The 17,105-nt window shown below is 39.6% G+C and overlaps 1 protein-coding gene across 4 annotated transcripts in view; it reads right to left on the bottom strand.

Moving 5' to 3' along the window:
- Positions 1-17,105, bottom strand: part of PAMR1 (peptidase domain containing associated with muscle regeneration 1) — a 104,826-nt gene that overhangs the window by 10,565 nt on the left and 77,156 nt on the right. Inside the window, exon 7 of one of the 4 annotated variants that reach the window (XM_023185539.3) lies at positions 9,529-9,579. The exons of the other annotated variants lie outside the window; for them this stretch is intronic. Within the exon in view, the coding sequence (XP_023041307.1) occupies positions 9,529-9,579 (51 nt within the window). The remainder of the gene's footprint in view (positions 1-9,528; positions 9,580-17,105) is intronic. 4 annotated transcript variants of the gene reach the window in all.

Raw genomic sequence — 17,105 nt, 5'->3', positions numbered from 1 at the left:
GAGAGACAATAAATATCCCTTGATCTCCAAATACAACTTTCCATCTAAGTACTGATACTCATTACAGAGTTATCTCTATTCTTTGACTCCTATTGAATGGCTATTTAAAGTAGAAATGGCATCAGCAGCTATTCTGGGCACTAAACAGGATTTTTTAGATACATTCTGGAAATATTCTATCAGGTAACATATTTCTCTCAAATAGATTATGACACTGTACTGAACATGACTTGCCTAAGGAAACTGAGCTCCCAGAGAATTCAAACTGTGACTGCTTGATTTGGGTACCACTCTACCAGCCTCCCTACTTTCTTTTCCCTTTTCTTTCCTTTCCTTTTTTTTTTTTTTTTTTGTTTTTTGTTTTTTGTTTTTGTTTTTGTTTTTGTTTTTGTTTGTTTTTTTGAGACATGGTCTCACTCTGTCACCCAGGCTGGAGTACAGTGGCACAATCTCGGCTCACTGCAACCTCCATCCCCTGGGCTCCAGTGATCCTCCTACCTCAGGCTCCTGAGTAGCTGGGACCATAGGCACACACCAGCTGATTTTTGTATTTTTAGTAGAGATGGGGTTTCACCATGTTGCCCAGGTTGGTCTTGAACTCCTAAGCTCAAGCTGTCCTCCCACCTTGGCCTCCCAAAGTGCTGGGATCATAGGTGTAAGCCACCACAACTGATCTTAGTTTCTTTTTTTTATAAATAATTTCAACTTTTATTTCAGATTCAGGGGGTACATGTGCAGAATTATTACCTGAGTATATTGCATTATGCTGAGCTTTGGGGTACAACTGATCCTGTCACACAGGCATTGATCATGATATCCAGTAGTTTTCAACCCTTGCCACCTTTTCTGTCTCCTCTTCTAGTAGACTCTCTGGTTTCCTTAAAATCATTTATTCTAAGACACAGACAGGCTCATCCCTGTAAAACAGTCTCTGTGCAATGCAATTATGCTTTTGTTTCTTTCCTTCTTTTTAGTTTTATTTTATTTTCAGTTTCAGATACATGTGCAGGATGTTCAGGTGTCTTACCTAGGTAAACGTGTGCCATGGTGGTTTGCTGCACCTATCAATCCATCACCTAGCTTTTAAGCCCCCCATGTATTAGCTATTTATCCTGACAGTCTGCCTCCCCCCCCAACCCCCCAACAGACACCAGTGTGTGTTATTCGCCTCCATGTGTCCATAAGTTCTCATCATTCAGCTCCCACTTACGAGTAAGAACATTCAGTGTTTGGTTTTCTGTTCCTGCATTAATTTGCTGAGGATCATGGCTTCTAGCTTCATCTAAGTCCCTGCAATGGATATGATCTTGTTCCTTTTTATGGCTGCATAGTATTCCATGGTGTATCATGTACCACATTTTCTTTATCCAGTCTATCATTGATGGGCATTTGGGTTGATTCCATGTCTTTGCTGTTGTGCATAGCGATGCAATGAACATACATGTGCATGTATCTTTATAGTAGAATGATTTATATTCCTTTGGGTACATACCCAGTAATGGGATTGCTGGGTCAAATGGTATTTCTGGTTCTAGGTCTTTGAGGAATCACCAAATTAGTTCAATCACCTTAAACTAATTTACATTCCACCAGCAGTGTAAAAGTGTTCCTATTTCTCCACAGCCTTGGCAGCATCTGTTGTTTCTTGACTTTTAAATACTCGCCATTCTGACTGCTGTGAGATGGTATCTCATTGTGGTTTTTATTTACATTTCTCTAATGATCAGTAATGTTGAGCTTTTTTCAAATATTTGTTGGCTGCATACATGTCTTTAAATTCATAAGGAACCAAAAAAGAACCCATATAGCCAAGATAATCCTAAGCAAAAAGAACAAAGCTGGAGGCATCATGCTAACTGACTTCAAATTATACTATAAGGTTACAGTAACCAAAACAGCATGGTACTGGTACAAAACCAGTACCTTTGAGAAGTGTCTGTTCATGTCCTTGGCCCCCTTTTTAATGGGATTGTTTCTTTTTTCTTGTAAAGTGTTTAATTTCCTTATAGACTCTGGATATTAGATCTTTGTCGGTTGGATAGGTTCCAAAAATTTCCTCCCATTCTGTAGGTTGTGTGTTCACTCCGATGATAGTTTATTTTGCTGTGCAGAAGCTCTGTAGTTTAATTAGATTCAATTTGTCAATTTTTGGTTTTGTTTCAATTGCTTTTGACGTTTTTGTCATGAAATCTTTGTCTGTGCCTATGCTGTATGGTATTGCCTAGATTTTCTTCTAGGGTTTTTATAGCTTTGGATTTTACATTTAAGTCATTATTCCATCTTGAGTTAATTTTTGTATAAAGTGTAAGGAAGGGGTCCAGGTTCAATTTTCTGCATATGCCTAGCCAGTTCTGTTTAACCATTTATTAAACAGGGAATCATTTCCTCATTGCTTGTTTTTGTCAGGTTTGTTGAAGATCAGATGGTTGTAGATGTATGGTCTTATTTCTGAGGTCTCTGTTCTATTCCATTGGTCTACGTGTCTGTTTTTATACCAGTACCATGCTGTTTTGGTTACTGTAGCCTTGTGTGGTTTGAAGTAGGTTAGTGTGATGCCTCCAGTTTCATTCTTTTTGCTTAGGATTATCTTGACTATATGGGCTGTTTTTTGTTTCCTTATGAATTTTAAAATAGTTTTTTCTAATTCTGTGAAGAATGTCAATGGTAGTTTGATGGGAATAGCATTGAATCTATAAATTACTTTGGACAGTATGGCCATTTTCACAATATTGATTTTTCCTATCCATGAGCATGGAATGTTTTCCCATTTGTTTGTGTCCTATCTGATTTCCTTGAGCAGTGGTTTCTAGTTCTCCTTGAAAAGATCCTTCACTTCCCTTGTTAGCTGAATTCTTAGATATTTTATTCTCTTTGTGGCAATTGTGAATGGGAGTTCATTTATGATTTGATTCTCTGCCTGTCTGTTGTTGGTGTATAGGAATGCTTATGATTTTTGTACATTGATTTTGTGTACTGAGACTTTGCTGAAGTTGTTTATCAGCTTAAGAAGCTTTTCGGCTGAGACGATGGGGTTTTCTAGATATAGGATCATGCCATCCACAAACAAAGAAAATTTGACTTCCTCCTTTCCTGTTTGAATACACTTTATTTCTTTCTCTTGCCTGATTGCCCTGGCCCAAACTTCCAGTACTACATTGAATAGGAGTGATGAGAGAGGGCATCCTTGTCTTGTGCCAGTTTTCAATGGGAATGCTTCCAGCTTTTGCCCATTCAGTATGATATTGGCTTTGGGTTTGTCATAAATGGCTCTTATTTTGAGGTATGTTCTTTCAATGCCTAGTTTATTGAGAGTTTTTAACATGAAGGGATGCTGAATTTTATCAAGGGCCTTTTATGTGTCTATTTAGATAATCATGTGTTTTTCATCTTTAGTTCTGTTTATGTGATGAATTATGTTTATTGATTTGCACATGTTGAACCAGCCTTGCATCCTGGGGATAAAGCCAACTTGATCATGGTGGATAAGCTTTTTGATGTGCTGCTGGATTTGGTTTGCCAGTATTTTATAGAGGATTTTTGCATTGATGTATATCAGGGATATTGGCCTGAAGTTTTGTTTTTTTTTTTGTTGCATCTCTGATAGGTTTTGTTTTCAGGATGATGCTGGCCTCATAAAATAAGTTAGGGAGAAGTTCCTCCTTTTCCATTGTTTTGAATAGTTTCAGAAGAAATGGGACCAGATCCTCTCTGTACCTCTGGTGAAATTCGACTGTAAATCCGTCTGATCCTGGGCTTCTTTCGGTTGATAGGCTGTTAATTACTGCCTCAATTTCAGAACTAGTTATTGGTCTATTCAGGGATTCAAATTCTTCCTGGTTCAGTCCTGGGAGGGTGTATGTGTCCAGGAATTTATCCATTTATCATAGATTTTCTGGTTTATTTGCATAGAGGTGTTTATAGCATTCTCTGATAATTGTTTGCCTTTCTGTGGGGTTAGTGGTGATATCCCCTTTATTATTTTATATTGTGTCTATTTGATTCTTTAATTAGTCTCTCCTTTCTTCTTTATTAATCTAGCTAGCTATCTCTTTTATTAATTTTTTTCAAAAAACCAGCTCCTGGATTTGTTGATTTTTGGAAGGTTTTTCTGTGTCTCGATCTCCTTCAGCTGTGCTCTGTTCTTGGTTATTTCTTGTCTTCTGCTAGCTTTGGAGTTTGTTTTTCTTAGTTCTGTAGTTCTTTTAGTTGTGATGCTAGGATATCAATTTGAGATCTTTGTAGTTTTTTGATGTGGGCATTTAGTGCTATAAATTTTCCTTGTAACATTGCTTTAGCTGCATCCCAGTGATTCTGGTATGTTGTCTCTTTGCTCTCATTGGTTTCAAAGAACTTCTTGATTTCTGCCTTAATTTCATTATCTACCCAGGAGTCTTTCAGGAGCAGGTTGTTCAGTTTCTGTATAATTGTATGGTTGAGTGAGTTTCTTAATCTTGAGTTCTAATTTAATTGTGCTGCAGTCTGAGAGACTGTTATGATTTCAGTTCTTTGTATTGGCTGAGAAGTGTTTTACTTTCAATTATGTGATCAATTTCAGAGTAAGTGCTATGTGGCGCCAAGAAGAATATTTATTCTTTTGTTTTTGGGGGAAGAGTTCTGCAGATATCTATCAGGTCCACTTGGTCCAGAGCTGAGTTCAACTCCTGCATATCTTTGTTAATTTTCTGTCTTGACGATCTAATATTGACAATGGGGAGTTAAAGTCTCCCACTGTTTTTGTATGGGAGTCTAAGTCTCTTTTTAGGTCTCTAAGAACTTGTTTTATGAATCTGGGTGCTCCTGTATTGGATGCATATATATTTAGGATAGTTAGCTCTTCTTGTTTAATTGAACCCTTTACAATTATATAATGCCCTTCTTTATCTTTTTGATATTGTTTGTTTAAAGTCTGTTTTGTCAGAAACTAGGATTGCAGCCCCTGCTTTTTTCTGCTTTCTATTTGCTTGGTAAATTTTTCTCCATCCCTTTATTTTGAGCCTATCTGTGTCTTTGCATGTGAGATAGGGCTCTTGAACACAGCACACCAATGGGTCTTCACTTTATCCAGCTTGCCATTCTGTGTCTTTTAATTGGGGCATTTAGCCTATTTACATTTAAGGTTAATATCATTATGTGTAAATTTGATCCTGTCATCATGATGCTCACTGGTTATTTTGCAGACTCATTTATGTAGTTGTTTCATAGTGTCATTAGTCTGTGTACTTCAGTGTGTTTTTGTAGTGGCTGGTAACAGTTTTTCCTTTCACTATTCAGTGCTTCCCTTCAGGAACTCTTGCAAGGCAGGTCTTGTGGTGCCAAATTCCCTCAGCATTTGCTTGTCTGAAAGAGATTTTATTTCTTTTTCACTTATGAAGCTTAGTTTGGCCGGATATGAAATTCTGGGTTGGAAATTCTTTTCTTTAAGAATGTTAAATATTGGCCCCCAATCTCTTCTGGCTTGTAGGTTTCTCCTGAGATATCTAATGTTAGTCTGATAGCATTCCCTTTGTAGGTGACCTTGCCTTTCTCTCCGGCTGCCCTTAACATTTTTTCCTTCATTTCAACCTTGGAAAGTCTGATGATTATGTGTCTTAGAGTTGACCTTCTCATGGAATATCTTGCTGGGGTTCTCTGGATTTCCTGAATTTGAATGTTAGCCTGTCTTTCTAGGTTGGGGAAGTTCTCCGAGATGACATCCTGAAGTATGCTTTCTAGCATGGCTCCATTCTCCCTATCTCTTTCAGGTACCCCCATCACTTGCAGGTTTAGTCTTTTTACATAATCCCATAGTTCTCAGAGGTTTGGTTCATCCCTTTACATTTTTTTTTTTAATCTAATCTTGTCTGCATGTCTTATTTCAGCAGGGTAGTTTTCATGTTCTGAGATTCCCTCCTCCATTTTTTCTATTCAGCTATTGATACTTCTGGTTGCATTGTGAAGTTTTTGCATTGTGTTTTTCAGCTCCATCAGGTCATTTATGTTCCTCTCTAAACTGATTATTCTGGTTAACAGCTCCTGTAGTGTTTTATCACGATTCTTTGCATTAGGTTAGAACATACTCCTTTAGCTCAGCAAAGTTCATTATTACCCACCTTTTGAAGCCTACTTCTGTCAATTCATCCATCTCAGCCTCAGTCCAGTTCTGTGCCCTTGCTGGAGAGGTGTTGCAATCATTTGGAAGAGAAGAGACACTCTGGCTTTTTGAATTTTCAGCATTTTTATGTCGATTTTTTTTCTCATCTTCATGGGTTTATCTACCTTCAATCTTTCAAGCTGCTGACCTTTGGATGAGATTTTTGTGGGGTCTTTTTTGTCAATGTTGTTGTTGCTTTCTGTTTTTCTTTTAACAGCCAGACCCCTCTTCTGCAGGGCTGCTGCAGTTTGCTGGAGGTCCACTCCAGACTCTATTCACCTGGGTCCCTCCCACACCTGGAGAGATCACCAGTGGAGGCTACAGCAAAGCAAAGACGGCTGCCTGCTCCTTCCTCCAGGAGCTCCGTTGCACAAGAGCACCAACCTGATGCTGGCTGGAACTCTCCTGTATGAGGTGTCTGGTAACCCCTGTTGGAAGGTTCCACCCAGTAAGGAGGCACGGGATCAGGGGCCTGCTTAATGAAGCAACCTGGCTGCCCCTTAGCAGAGCAAGTGCACTGCACTGGGGGGATTCCCACTTGTCTGGACTACCAGCCACCTCAGAAGCCAGCAAGCAGGAAAGACCAAATCTGTTGAACAGGAGATCATGACTGCCTCCCCACAGGGGCTCTGTCCCAGGAAGATTGGTATTCTGTCCATAAATCCCTGGCTGGAGTTGCTGGAATTCCTACAGGGAGGTGCCACCCAGTGAGGAGGGATGGATCCAGGTCCCACCTAAAGAAGGAGTCTGGCCAGAATTCTTCTCCATCCAAACCATCCAATCTTTCTGGACCAGTGGGGAAAAATGGCCAACTGAAACCGCAGTGATAGCTGCCTCCCCTCCCCCTGGGAACTTGGTCATCTTAGGCAGTCTCCAGCTTGCTGCCACTGGCCGCAACCCAAGCAGCCTCCGAGAGACTGCACAGCTCTGTGCTTGAGACCAAAGGCCCTGTTGGCACAGGCTCACAAGGGGATCTCCTGATCCATGGGTTGCACAGATTCATGGCAAAATTGTGGTTTCCCTGGCAGGGTAGCACATCACTCACTGCCCCCTTTGGCTGGGGTGGGAGTTTGCTTTACTCCATGCAGCTCCCAGCTGGGCCATCACTCCACCCTGCTTTTCCTTGCTCTCCACGGATCATGACAACCACCTAGTCAGTCTCAATAAGAGGACCTGGATACCTCAGCTGAAAGTGCAGGGGCCGGGCGCGGTGGCTCAACCCTGTAATCCCAGCACTTTGGGAGGCCGAGATGGGCGGATCACGAGGTCAGGAGATCGAGACCATCCTGGCTAACACGGTGAAACCCTGTCTCTACTAAAAATACAAAAAACTAGCCGGGCGAGGTGGCGGGCGCCTGTAGTCCCAGCTACTCAGGAGGCTGAGGCAGGAGAATGGCGGGAACCTGGGAGGCGGAGCTTGCAGTGAGCTGAGATCTGGCCACTGCACTCCAGCCTGGGCGACAGAGCGAGACTCCGTCTTAAAAAAAAAAAAAAAGAAAGTGCAGGATTCACTTGCTGTTTTCATTTTTCTCAGTGGGAGCCGCAGACCAGAGCTGCTTCTAATCGGTCATCTTGGCCCCCACAATTATGCATTTGATATGCTTTCTTCCCTGTAACTGTTACAACTGCCTTCCAAGCAGCTCAGTTGCTTGCCTCCAGGCAAAAAAAATTCTCCATTCAGATAACACCTCTAAAATATTTGAGAATTAAAAATAAATAACTTTCCTATGTGCAACTTGGCAAGGCTGCAACAATTAGCCAAATCACTGGTTTGTCCACTCTAAGACCATCCATAGACTATGTGGAAGTTGATTTCAATGACACTCTGTATGCCTTTGGACTATGTAGTATCAGCATTTTTTCTGGCAAATGAATCCAAAACTCCCATTTTATAAAAGTGTAAAAGTATAAAAAAGGGACCCCACTGAGTAAACTATTTAAAAATACTGTGATGGTATAAAAAGGGTAATGGGTTTCTTGAGCTTCAAGTGAACTCAGAAAACTCCAGTGCTTATATTTTCAGAAATGCCTCCATGATGTGGGAGGAAAACGCAGATAAAGCAGTCTATGTTGCTTCACTGATGGTGGCAGCTTCTAATAGCACAGACTCATTCATTCTGAAAATTGAGCTTAATAAGCACCCATTGGGGCCCACAGACTGAAATTGTCTCAAAAACATAATGTTATGCCGAAAGTTTTATAAAATGGAATTCATTGCAGGCATAAAAATCGGGAGATTTCATTTAAAAATCTGTATTATTCATTTCTAACATAATTCAGATCTGAAACCCTGGGTCTGTATTCCCATATAGCAATAATCAACTGGAGTTGAAAAGTGTCTTTGCTTAGAAGGGAGCCCTATTCTTCACAGCCCCCAAGGGCTGCCTAGTTCTAGCAGGCATGGGAATATGTAGCCAATTAGCCTATTAAAGGGCTATAATTTGGGTAATTTAAGTGGAGCTTCCCATCGGTTTTGACCATTGCTAGATAGAGCTCATAGCCAAGAAAGATTGAGTGATATTTAAGACCAGTCTTGGAATACTAAGAGAAAATGAACTATATTCTAGCCACATGTGCCTCAGCAGAGGATAAGAAATCCTTTTCATTGTTGGCTTTGACAGGTAAGCCTGATAGTTGGGTTTTTCTGCCCTTGGAAGGAAGTGCTTCCATGGTCCACTAGCCTCCCACCCCATTACTTTCCAAATGCAGGGTTCTAACGGCTCATAGCTCTACTATATTTAATGTGGGTTTAACTAGCAGAAACTTTAGAGAGTTTTTGAGCCCTTGAAAGTAACAGAGATTTAGAACAATTTAGATCCTTTGTTTCTTTCACTAAGCAAACTTTAAAAGAAGACTTAAAGAGAAACTGAATCAGGACATACAAACGCCTGTGCCCAAGGCATATAGCTATATTTCCATAATGCTTAGATATGTATTCTTTTATAATCTGGCATTTCTGAAATCAAAGCACATAGGATGTGTACTTTTCATGTAGTATTTCTTTCCTCATAAACCCAGAAAAGCTATATTAAATCAATGGTACAACTTTAACTTGACAAGAGCTTAGAATGGAGAACTATGAGAACCATTATTTAGTTTTAAGTTATTGCTTACAGAATGTCACAAGGATAGAGCCAAGTGATGCTTCTGAGTTAGGATCCAATAGAAGGTACAATGTACTGAATGTGTGTGTCCCCCCAGTATTCATATATTGAAATCCGAATCCCCAAAATCATGGTATTAGGATATGGGGCATTTGGGGGTAGATTAGGTCATAAGGGTGGAGACCTCATGAATGAGATTAGTGCCTTTATAAAAAAGAACCCAGAGAGCTCTCCCACCCTCCTTCTGCCACATGAGGATACAGCAAGAAGTCAGCATCTGAAGCATGCCCTCACCAGACAACGAATCTTCTGACGCCTTGATCTTGGACTTCCCAGCCTCCAGAACTGTGAGAAATAAATGTTTGTTGTTTAAGTCACCCAATCTATGGTATTCTGTTGTAGCAGCCCAGACTGACTAAGACAGAAGGCAAGACTGAAAATCAACAGAAATACAGACAATAGAAATACATTTATAAAGAATACAGATAATGGTATCTACCACTACTCAAAAATAATTATGCTGAATATGTTCAAGGAAATAAAACAAGATTAAGCAGAAGACTGGAAACCTTAAAAAAAAGGGGGAAAAACATGTAACTGAAAAGTATAAGGGCAGGAATTTAAAGCTCAGTGGATAAGTTTGATAGCAAATCAGATACCACTGAAGAGTATTAGTAAACTAAAAGATGGCTTAAAAACACTCAGAATGAAGCAAAAAAAGACAAAAAGATTTAAAACATATGGGAAAAAATAAGGGACATAGGGGATCAAGTGAGAAGGTTAAAAAATAAATGTAATTGGCATCCAAGAAAGAGAAGGGAGAGAAAATGGAGTACAAATAAGATGCAAAGAAATAATAGCTAAAACTTTTCCCATATTGATAAAAGACATCAACCTACAGATTCACAAAGTTCAAAGCCAGAAAAATATGAAGCAGCCAAGGGTTGCAGGGGGGAGAAACTAGAACATACTTTAAAATAATTATACTTATTATCTCTGGCTTATAACATTAAAAATAAATTTTGCTTCTTTATAATTTTTTCCAAAGTTCTATAATCAGAAAATGTGACCCTAAAAGTTTGTTATTATTTTTGTTGTTTCTGTGGTTAAGTTCATATCAAGCAAAATGGCTTGGGTCTTCCTGCCAAGTGTCTAAATCTAGCATTATTCAGTCTTCCACGCCTATTTTTATGTGTCCCCATAGTCTCACCACCCCACACAAATCTCTTTAATATCTTGCATAATCATAGAGTAATATAATTTTCTATGAAATTATTTAAATAAGTTTATTCATTAGACTCTAATGGAAAAAGAATGGCTGTCAGGATCAGATAGATATGAGTTCAGACAATCATTTGGTTCCCCAGTGTCCAGAGCAAGCACATAGTAGGTGTTCAATAAATATTTGTTGGTGGATGGAAGGGATAAAGGGTGAAATATATTCATTCTTCCACTTAATGAACTAGGGTTTGGAAAAATTACATAATTTCCCCAAGCCTTGCTCTTCTCATCTGTAAAACAGGATAACACTTACCTGCCTGGGCTAGTTTTGAGAAGTAACTGAAATAGTACAGTTTCCTTTTCCCTTACTTGCCTTTGTTCACAAAGCCCCCAACTGCCTTTAAATGCCAATTTCCCAAATACATCTTAAAGAAAACCCCACAGAGAAGTATAAAAGCCCATTGTTGGGCCTATTCAAACGTAATGCAATATTCCACTCCATTTTCTGGGATCCTGGTAATGTCTACCCACAACGGGCTTCCATACCTCATTCCAAGGTGTTGATCACACTTCTGGGTGCCAACCACGGTGTCCGTACATTGGTATCTTTTAATTCTGCACAATAAAGCCTTCAAATTGCATCCTATATCAAACAACCACTGGGTATTATTCTCTCTTATCTCTCATTTATTTTCTGTGCTTCCCAAAGCCACACTGTCTCCTATGATGCTTTTGAAGTTAATTCTAAGACTTGCCCTCCCAGTTTAGACATCTACCTGGTGGGTACATAGGCCATCTGCACCTCATCAGAGCTTCTCCCCAGGGTCAGATTTCAAAACAATCTTTTGTTTTTCCTATTCATTCTCTTTTTAGAAACCTTTATGTCTCCCCATTGAACTGATTTATGATTCTTTCCTATTTGAGTTTTTAATGAGTGTTTCATTTATCTTCAGTGGGATGGGGTTTTTTTGGTGCAAAGCCAAATGAGAATTTAAAATATTTGCATTTCTGGCCTGAAGGAGCATCAAGATCCTGCTTCGCTAAGTGAAATATTCTGTGATTAATAATAAATAGCACATTGCCATGCTACTTTCAGGATTCATCCTGCAGACAGAAACGCACTAGGTTTAGCATGCCCTTACGTGCTATTGCATGAACAAAAAATAGGAATCAAAGGTGCATTTCTCTGGGATATTGTTTCAGATAAATATTTAAACAAAGACCTTTCTTATTTTTGTTTTCTTTTTTCCTTTGGGCAATTGTATGAGGTGGTTCACTGCCAGGTCAGTTTACAGAAGCATATGTGATGGTTTTGGAATGGCTCTATAGTGAACACTCAAGTCTCCCAGATTTCTTTTGCCAGCTCAACTTCTACATGAGTGCTTTGCAGCTGAGAACTGGCACTTGCAACCTTCAGAGGACTGCCCTTGGATATGGCCACCATCCTGTACTTGATATGTGTACTTCATATGAGCTGAAAAATACCTAGGAGATTTTTGTCTCCCTGTGCCAACCCCAGGGTTGCCTGTAGGCAATGACTGATGGGTATGGAAGTTTACAAGCCCAAATAGTGTTTCTGGAGGTGTAATTTATACTCCACAGAGCCCATGAGATCAGGTTGAGTCTGGGAGTTCAGTTGAAAATGCTCTTGCTTGATTCCATCCCCATTCTTATCTTGCTTCCCCAACTCTGTTACTGGTTGATCCTGGGAGTACTTCCTTTGATAAATCAGTTGGACCCAAGCACGTGACTTAAGGTCTGCTTGGGGGAGAAAACTAACCTGAGACAACTCTGCTGTTTTCTTAGCCCTGGACATCAAGATCCCTCATGCCTTCCCTCAGTCTCACTCCTGGAGGTGATGATACCACAAAAAGGCAGCTGTCTTAACCATGGGCATTAGGCCCTGTGTGCATCACTCCTAGGCGGTGAAAAGATCTTGGCGAGTATGATTAGCCAAGCAAGTAGAAGCCAGGTCCTCATGAGAGGACCTCCAACCTCCACAGACACACTCGCCTTGGGCTCCAGGCCAGCCCCATACAAGCCAAGATGTTTTACCTGAAAGAATTAGGTAGTCTAAGACATTGGGCTTCCTTGACTAAATAGCGTAGACCTAAAATCTGCCATGAGATGATTCCCTCTGATGATTTGGTGCTGTCTGTGTAAAGCAAGTAACCTTTTTACAAGTCTAGGGCACAGAGGAGGCCCCAAGAATGACAGCGACTGCCTTTTTCATGAGACTCAATTACAGGTCTGAGAGACGGATTTTATGGATTCAAGGCAAGTAAAGTGACATCCTTTTTTCACCTGATTGTCATACTCAACATAAAAGTAGCTGAGATGACCATAAATGGACCATTTATGGACCATACTTCCATAAATTCTATAGGGAGTAGACAGGATGATGGTGATATCAGGGAATAACTATATCAGCACAAGGTGGAGTAGTTATTTTCAGGAAAAGTGGTTCCTCAGTGCACACTCATGACACCATTTTCTATGTCCTCCAGTGAAATCAATAATATTAAATGTGTGAAAAGGAAGTCCATACTCTTCACTCCTAACCTGGGAACGGATGCCCCCTCCATATCCTCTGATAAACACAAAACTCAGGATTAGATCCTAGCTGTGGTGAGACAACAGACCTCTTCTTTAATTTATTGTTATCCACCAGTGTATGCCTGTCTATAATGAACAAATGAATCTAGAATTTTAATATGATACACCAGCCTTGCATGAATATATGTCTTTTCCTTTTGCTTAAGTCTCCAAGCCATAAATTCAAATTTGGAGCTGAGAGCTACAAAAAGCCCCTAGAAGCCAAATAGTTCAAGCACTGCTTTGCCTTTCAGAAGTCCAGCATGTCACACAGAACGACGAAGTGCTATTAACTATTGATTTGATTCATTTTCTTGGATCTTCACATATTTAATGAGTGCCTCCTCTGTGCCCAGCTGAATAAGCCAGTAGAAGATGTCTTTCTGTATGTTTCATTTAGAATTTTTTTATTTAAACCCTGAAATAAAAGTGATGCCGGTTCAAGCTATTCTACTAAGGTGTTTTATACTTTTCAAGGCTCTCTCCAGATTCACTTAAACACTTACTAAAAAAAAAAAAAAAAGAAAAGATTTGGGGCTTTCCTTCCACTTATTCCCCAGGTCAGATTTTTACACAGCACAATCTTTTTCAATCAAAAAAGAGAGTTAATAGTTCAACTAGTACTTGAAGGGATGTCACTGCAGGAAATTCAGCTTTACTTCTTTGGGCCAACTCAACTCATTCTGACCAGAAAAGGAGAAAGACAGAGAGAGAGTAAGAATGGGGAGGATAAATATATATAATTTTTTTCACTTGCACCAATTCTTCCTAAGTGACTAGTACCTTTCTTAATTTTGCTTCTATAATTACATCGGAGGATAAGTTGTGAACCAATGAATACAGTAAAGGTAATCATGGGTCCTTAGATGAATTTGAATGAGGTGCAGGGTCTCAGCAAATACTAACCAACCCCAGAAGTTGACTGTAGTCTGGATTGCAGCAAAGATTTCATCAGGTGCAATTAATTGAAGTGGTTTCATACCACTTAGCCTGCCATGCTGTCTGAAAAGAAATTTCTTAATCTACAGGTAGAGTGCTGAGTTAAATGGAACCAAATTCTAATTTAAATGCTTCTGCTGAGAATAATCATTGGAGATTTGTTGGAATTGGAGCTCCCAGTTTTATCCTATTTGTGTTCCCCTTGTGGTACCAGATAGAACTGTTGATGCAGAGATCACCATTTAACCAGGGCACATTCATGTAGTTAATGCAGTGTGGACAGTTGATCAGGGCACAATTACAAGAGATGAGATAATCAGAAGAGACCCAGAGACACTTCTTTATGATAGGAGCAGCCATTTTCCAACATGCTGCACGGCAAAGTTTGAACAAACCCTTCAGAAGATACCAAATCCTCTGGGAAGTATTGTAGGCTCTCTCCACAAATACTGTAGTCTCCACTCACTCCCATGACCCTACAAAGGACTAGGCTTGCTCTGACACACAGAGAAGAGCTTGTGCATGTGCACACGTGTGTGTACAGAATGTCAATTCTTAGATCTAACATTGTTAAATCAGCATTTAAAAATTTAAAAATCTAACATTTTTAAATCAGCAACGCAGATGATTCATATTTTGAGTATCCTTCAGATAATGCAACCCCAAAATATATGTTATTCAGCATTAATCAAAGGCTTATCTAATAGTTTAGAGAAACAACCAGATGGTGATCTACCTGACTGTGGTACTTAATTTTATGTGTCAACTAGACTGGATCATGAAATGCCAGATATCTCGTTAAGCATTTTATCTGGATGTGTCTGTGAGGGTGTTTCTGGAAGAAATTGGTGTTTGAATTGGTAGAACGAGTGAAAATGATTGCTGTTTCCCAATGTGGGCAGGCATCATCCAATCTGCTAAGGGCCAGAATAGAATAAAAAGGTGCAGGAAGGGATAATCTGGGTTATCTCTCTGCCTGAATGCTTGAGTGGGGCAGCCATCTCTGCCCTCAGCACTCTTGGTTCTTAGACTTTCAGATGCTTACTGAAGTCTACACTATTGGATCTCCAGCCTTCAAATCACACCACTAGCTTTCCTGGTCTCCAGCTTGTAGACAGCACATTATAGCACTTCTCAGCCTCCATAATTGTGTGAGCCAATACTTGATGTGTGTGTGTGTGTGTGTGTGTGTGTATACACATATATACAAATTATATTAGTCCTGTTTCTTTAGAGAACCATGACTAATACAAAACTGTAGACCTCTGTTAAGTTAGCTCCTCAAGGAAACACCTTCATGAGGTGTCTTAGGTTGGGTTCTCCCAGAAGTTGCCTGTGTGACAAGGCTTTGAGTGCAAGTAGTTCATTTAAGTGACAATCTTAGGAAGAACCAACAGTGGAATGAGGGAAATGAGATGGGAATTATTATAAATGAGAAAGGAGATAAGACTGCATTATCAAGGAGGTTACCACAGAGGATAACAGAGTTGGAATGATGTTTAGAAACTCTGGGAGACAGTGTGCAGCATGTCTCATCATTATCCTACTCACAGAGGAAAGGCTATGAGTTATAACCTACCAATTGCCATGAATCATTTGTTGAAGGATGATGAGATGAACATTAACTCTTCATACCTCCCATTTGCCCACCAATAGGAGCCTGTGCACCCTGAGAGCCAGAGGAAGTCTCAGACAGGGCAGAAGGCACATGAAAGTGCAAGACAGTTGGGTTGGCATGCACAGAAATGGTGTACATGATCAAGTCCAGCTACCTTTTTCTTTTCAGGAAAGGGAGAATGATCTACTTTTTAGAAAGATATAATATTTAAAAATTAACATTTCTATAATTTACAAAACTCCAGTGAACAACATTTCCTCAGCACCCATCCTTAGATAAGGGGAAGAAAGGAGTAGATGTTTAGAACAAAATCAGCAATGGTTGTATCTCCAGATGAATGTGTGTTCACTTTCTTTTAATCTCCATCCCATCTAATACTCTATTTTTTATTGTTCTTGTTCAGCTTCTAAATTATTTTATTTTACTTTAATTATTTATACCCTGCTTGCTTTCAGAAAGAGTTTGCAGTGATTCACAAAACTATACATTAAAAAATATACTTCTTTTTTTGCAAATGTTATGTTAATGAAATATTTATGATTGCCAGATACCTCCTGAGCTAAAAACCAAGCAAGGCAGGGTGCTTATTTTGTTTCTTCAATATGAGCTGAGTTTTGGAGCTATAAAATTATCTGAGAGTTCCAGGAAAGGAAACAGATCCAGAGTCAGCAAAACTGATGACTGTCATCTAACTGGTAGTAACGGCCAGGGATGGAGAGATGTTTGTCTCAAATCTTAGCATACTCTTGCCATCCGCCTATTGTCACTTGTCACCAAAATCAAGGAAACAACTTGTGACAGAATTTTGGTTCTGTTTAGAAAAGGCATTAACTTTCTCATCAGGGCATTGTTCATCCTGGAAATCTACTTAACACGACTCTATTTAACTCTACTTAACTCTTAGAGACAGCCATCACATGGCCTGTCTTCTCTTCCTCACTTTTTCCTGTTCAGCTTATATTTGAGTTTTGTGACTCTGGACCAAACCAAATATTTTTTACTCCCGGGAAGGTCTTCACCAACCAGGAATAATGACACCAACTGGTGATGTAATCCCCACTGAAAACTCTTTTTATCCCTTTCCAGCCAATGGAATTCTTCCCTCCTGATGTTTTCCAGCCCTCTGGGGATGTGAATGAGAAATTCTCATTCTCTCTCTATGTGAAATTATGCTTGGATTGCACACACTGTTATTTTTTCATCCGGCAGCAATTTAGAGGCTGAGGCTTACAATTAGCTATTTGATCTTAATCAGTATTGTCCTTGGGCATGGTACACTATGTCTTTCGGATACCACTTTTCCGGTGTTTGGATGGCCTATTTAATTAGACAGCTGAAACTGCCTGTGCCTAAGAGACAGGTCAACTTGGAAAATTTTTTGAAAAGTTCTGGTCATTTCATTTCTTCTTCAAAATCAACCTGACACATTCCCATTTGATAGAGTAGATGGGTAACCTTTGTAGGTGTTAGAAACTTCACTGTCCAAATACAATCTGCT

This window comes from Piliocolobus tephrosceles, chromosome 13 (genome assembly GCF_002776525.5).
Source record: "Piliocolobus tephrosceles isolate RC106 chromosome 13, ASM277652v3, whole genome shotgun sequence".
In the NCBI taxonomy this organism is placed as follows: Eukaryota; Metazoa; Chordata; class Mammalia; order Primates; family Cercopithecidae; genus Piliocolobus; species Piliocolobus tephrosceles.
The sequence above is the reverse complement of the archived record's forward strand: the minus strand, read 5'-3'. Positions and strand labels throughout refer to the sequence as shown.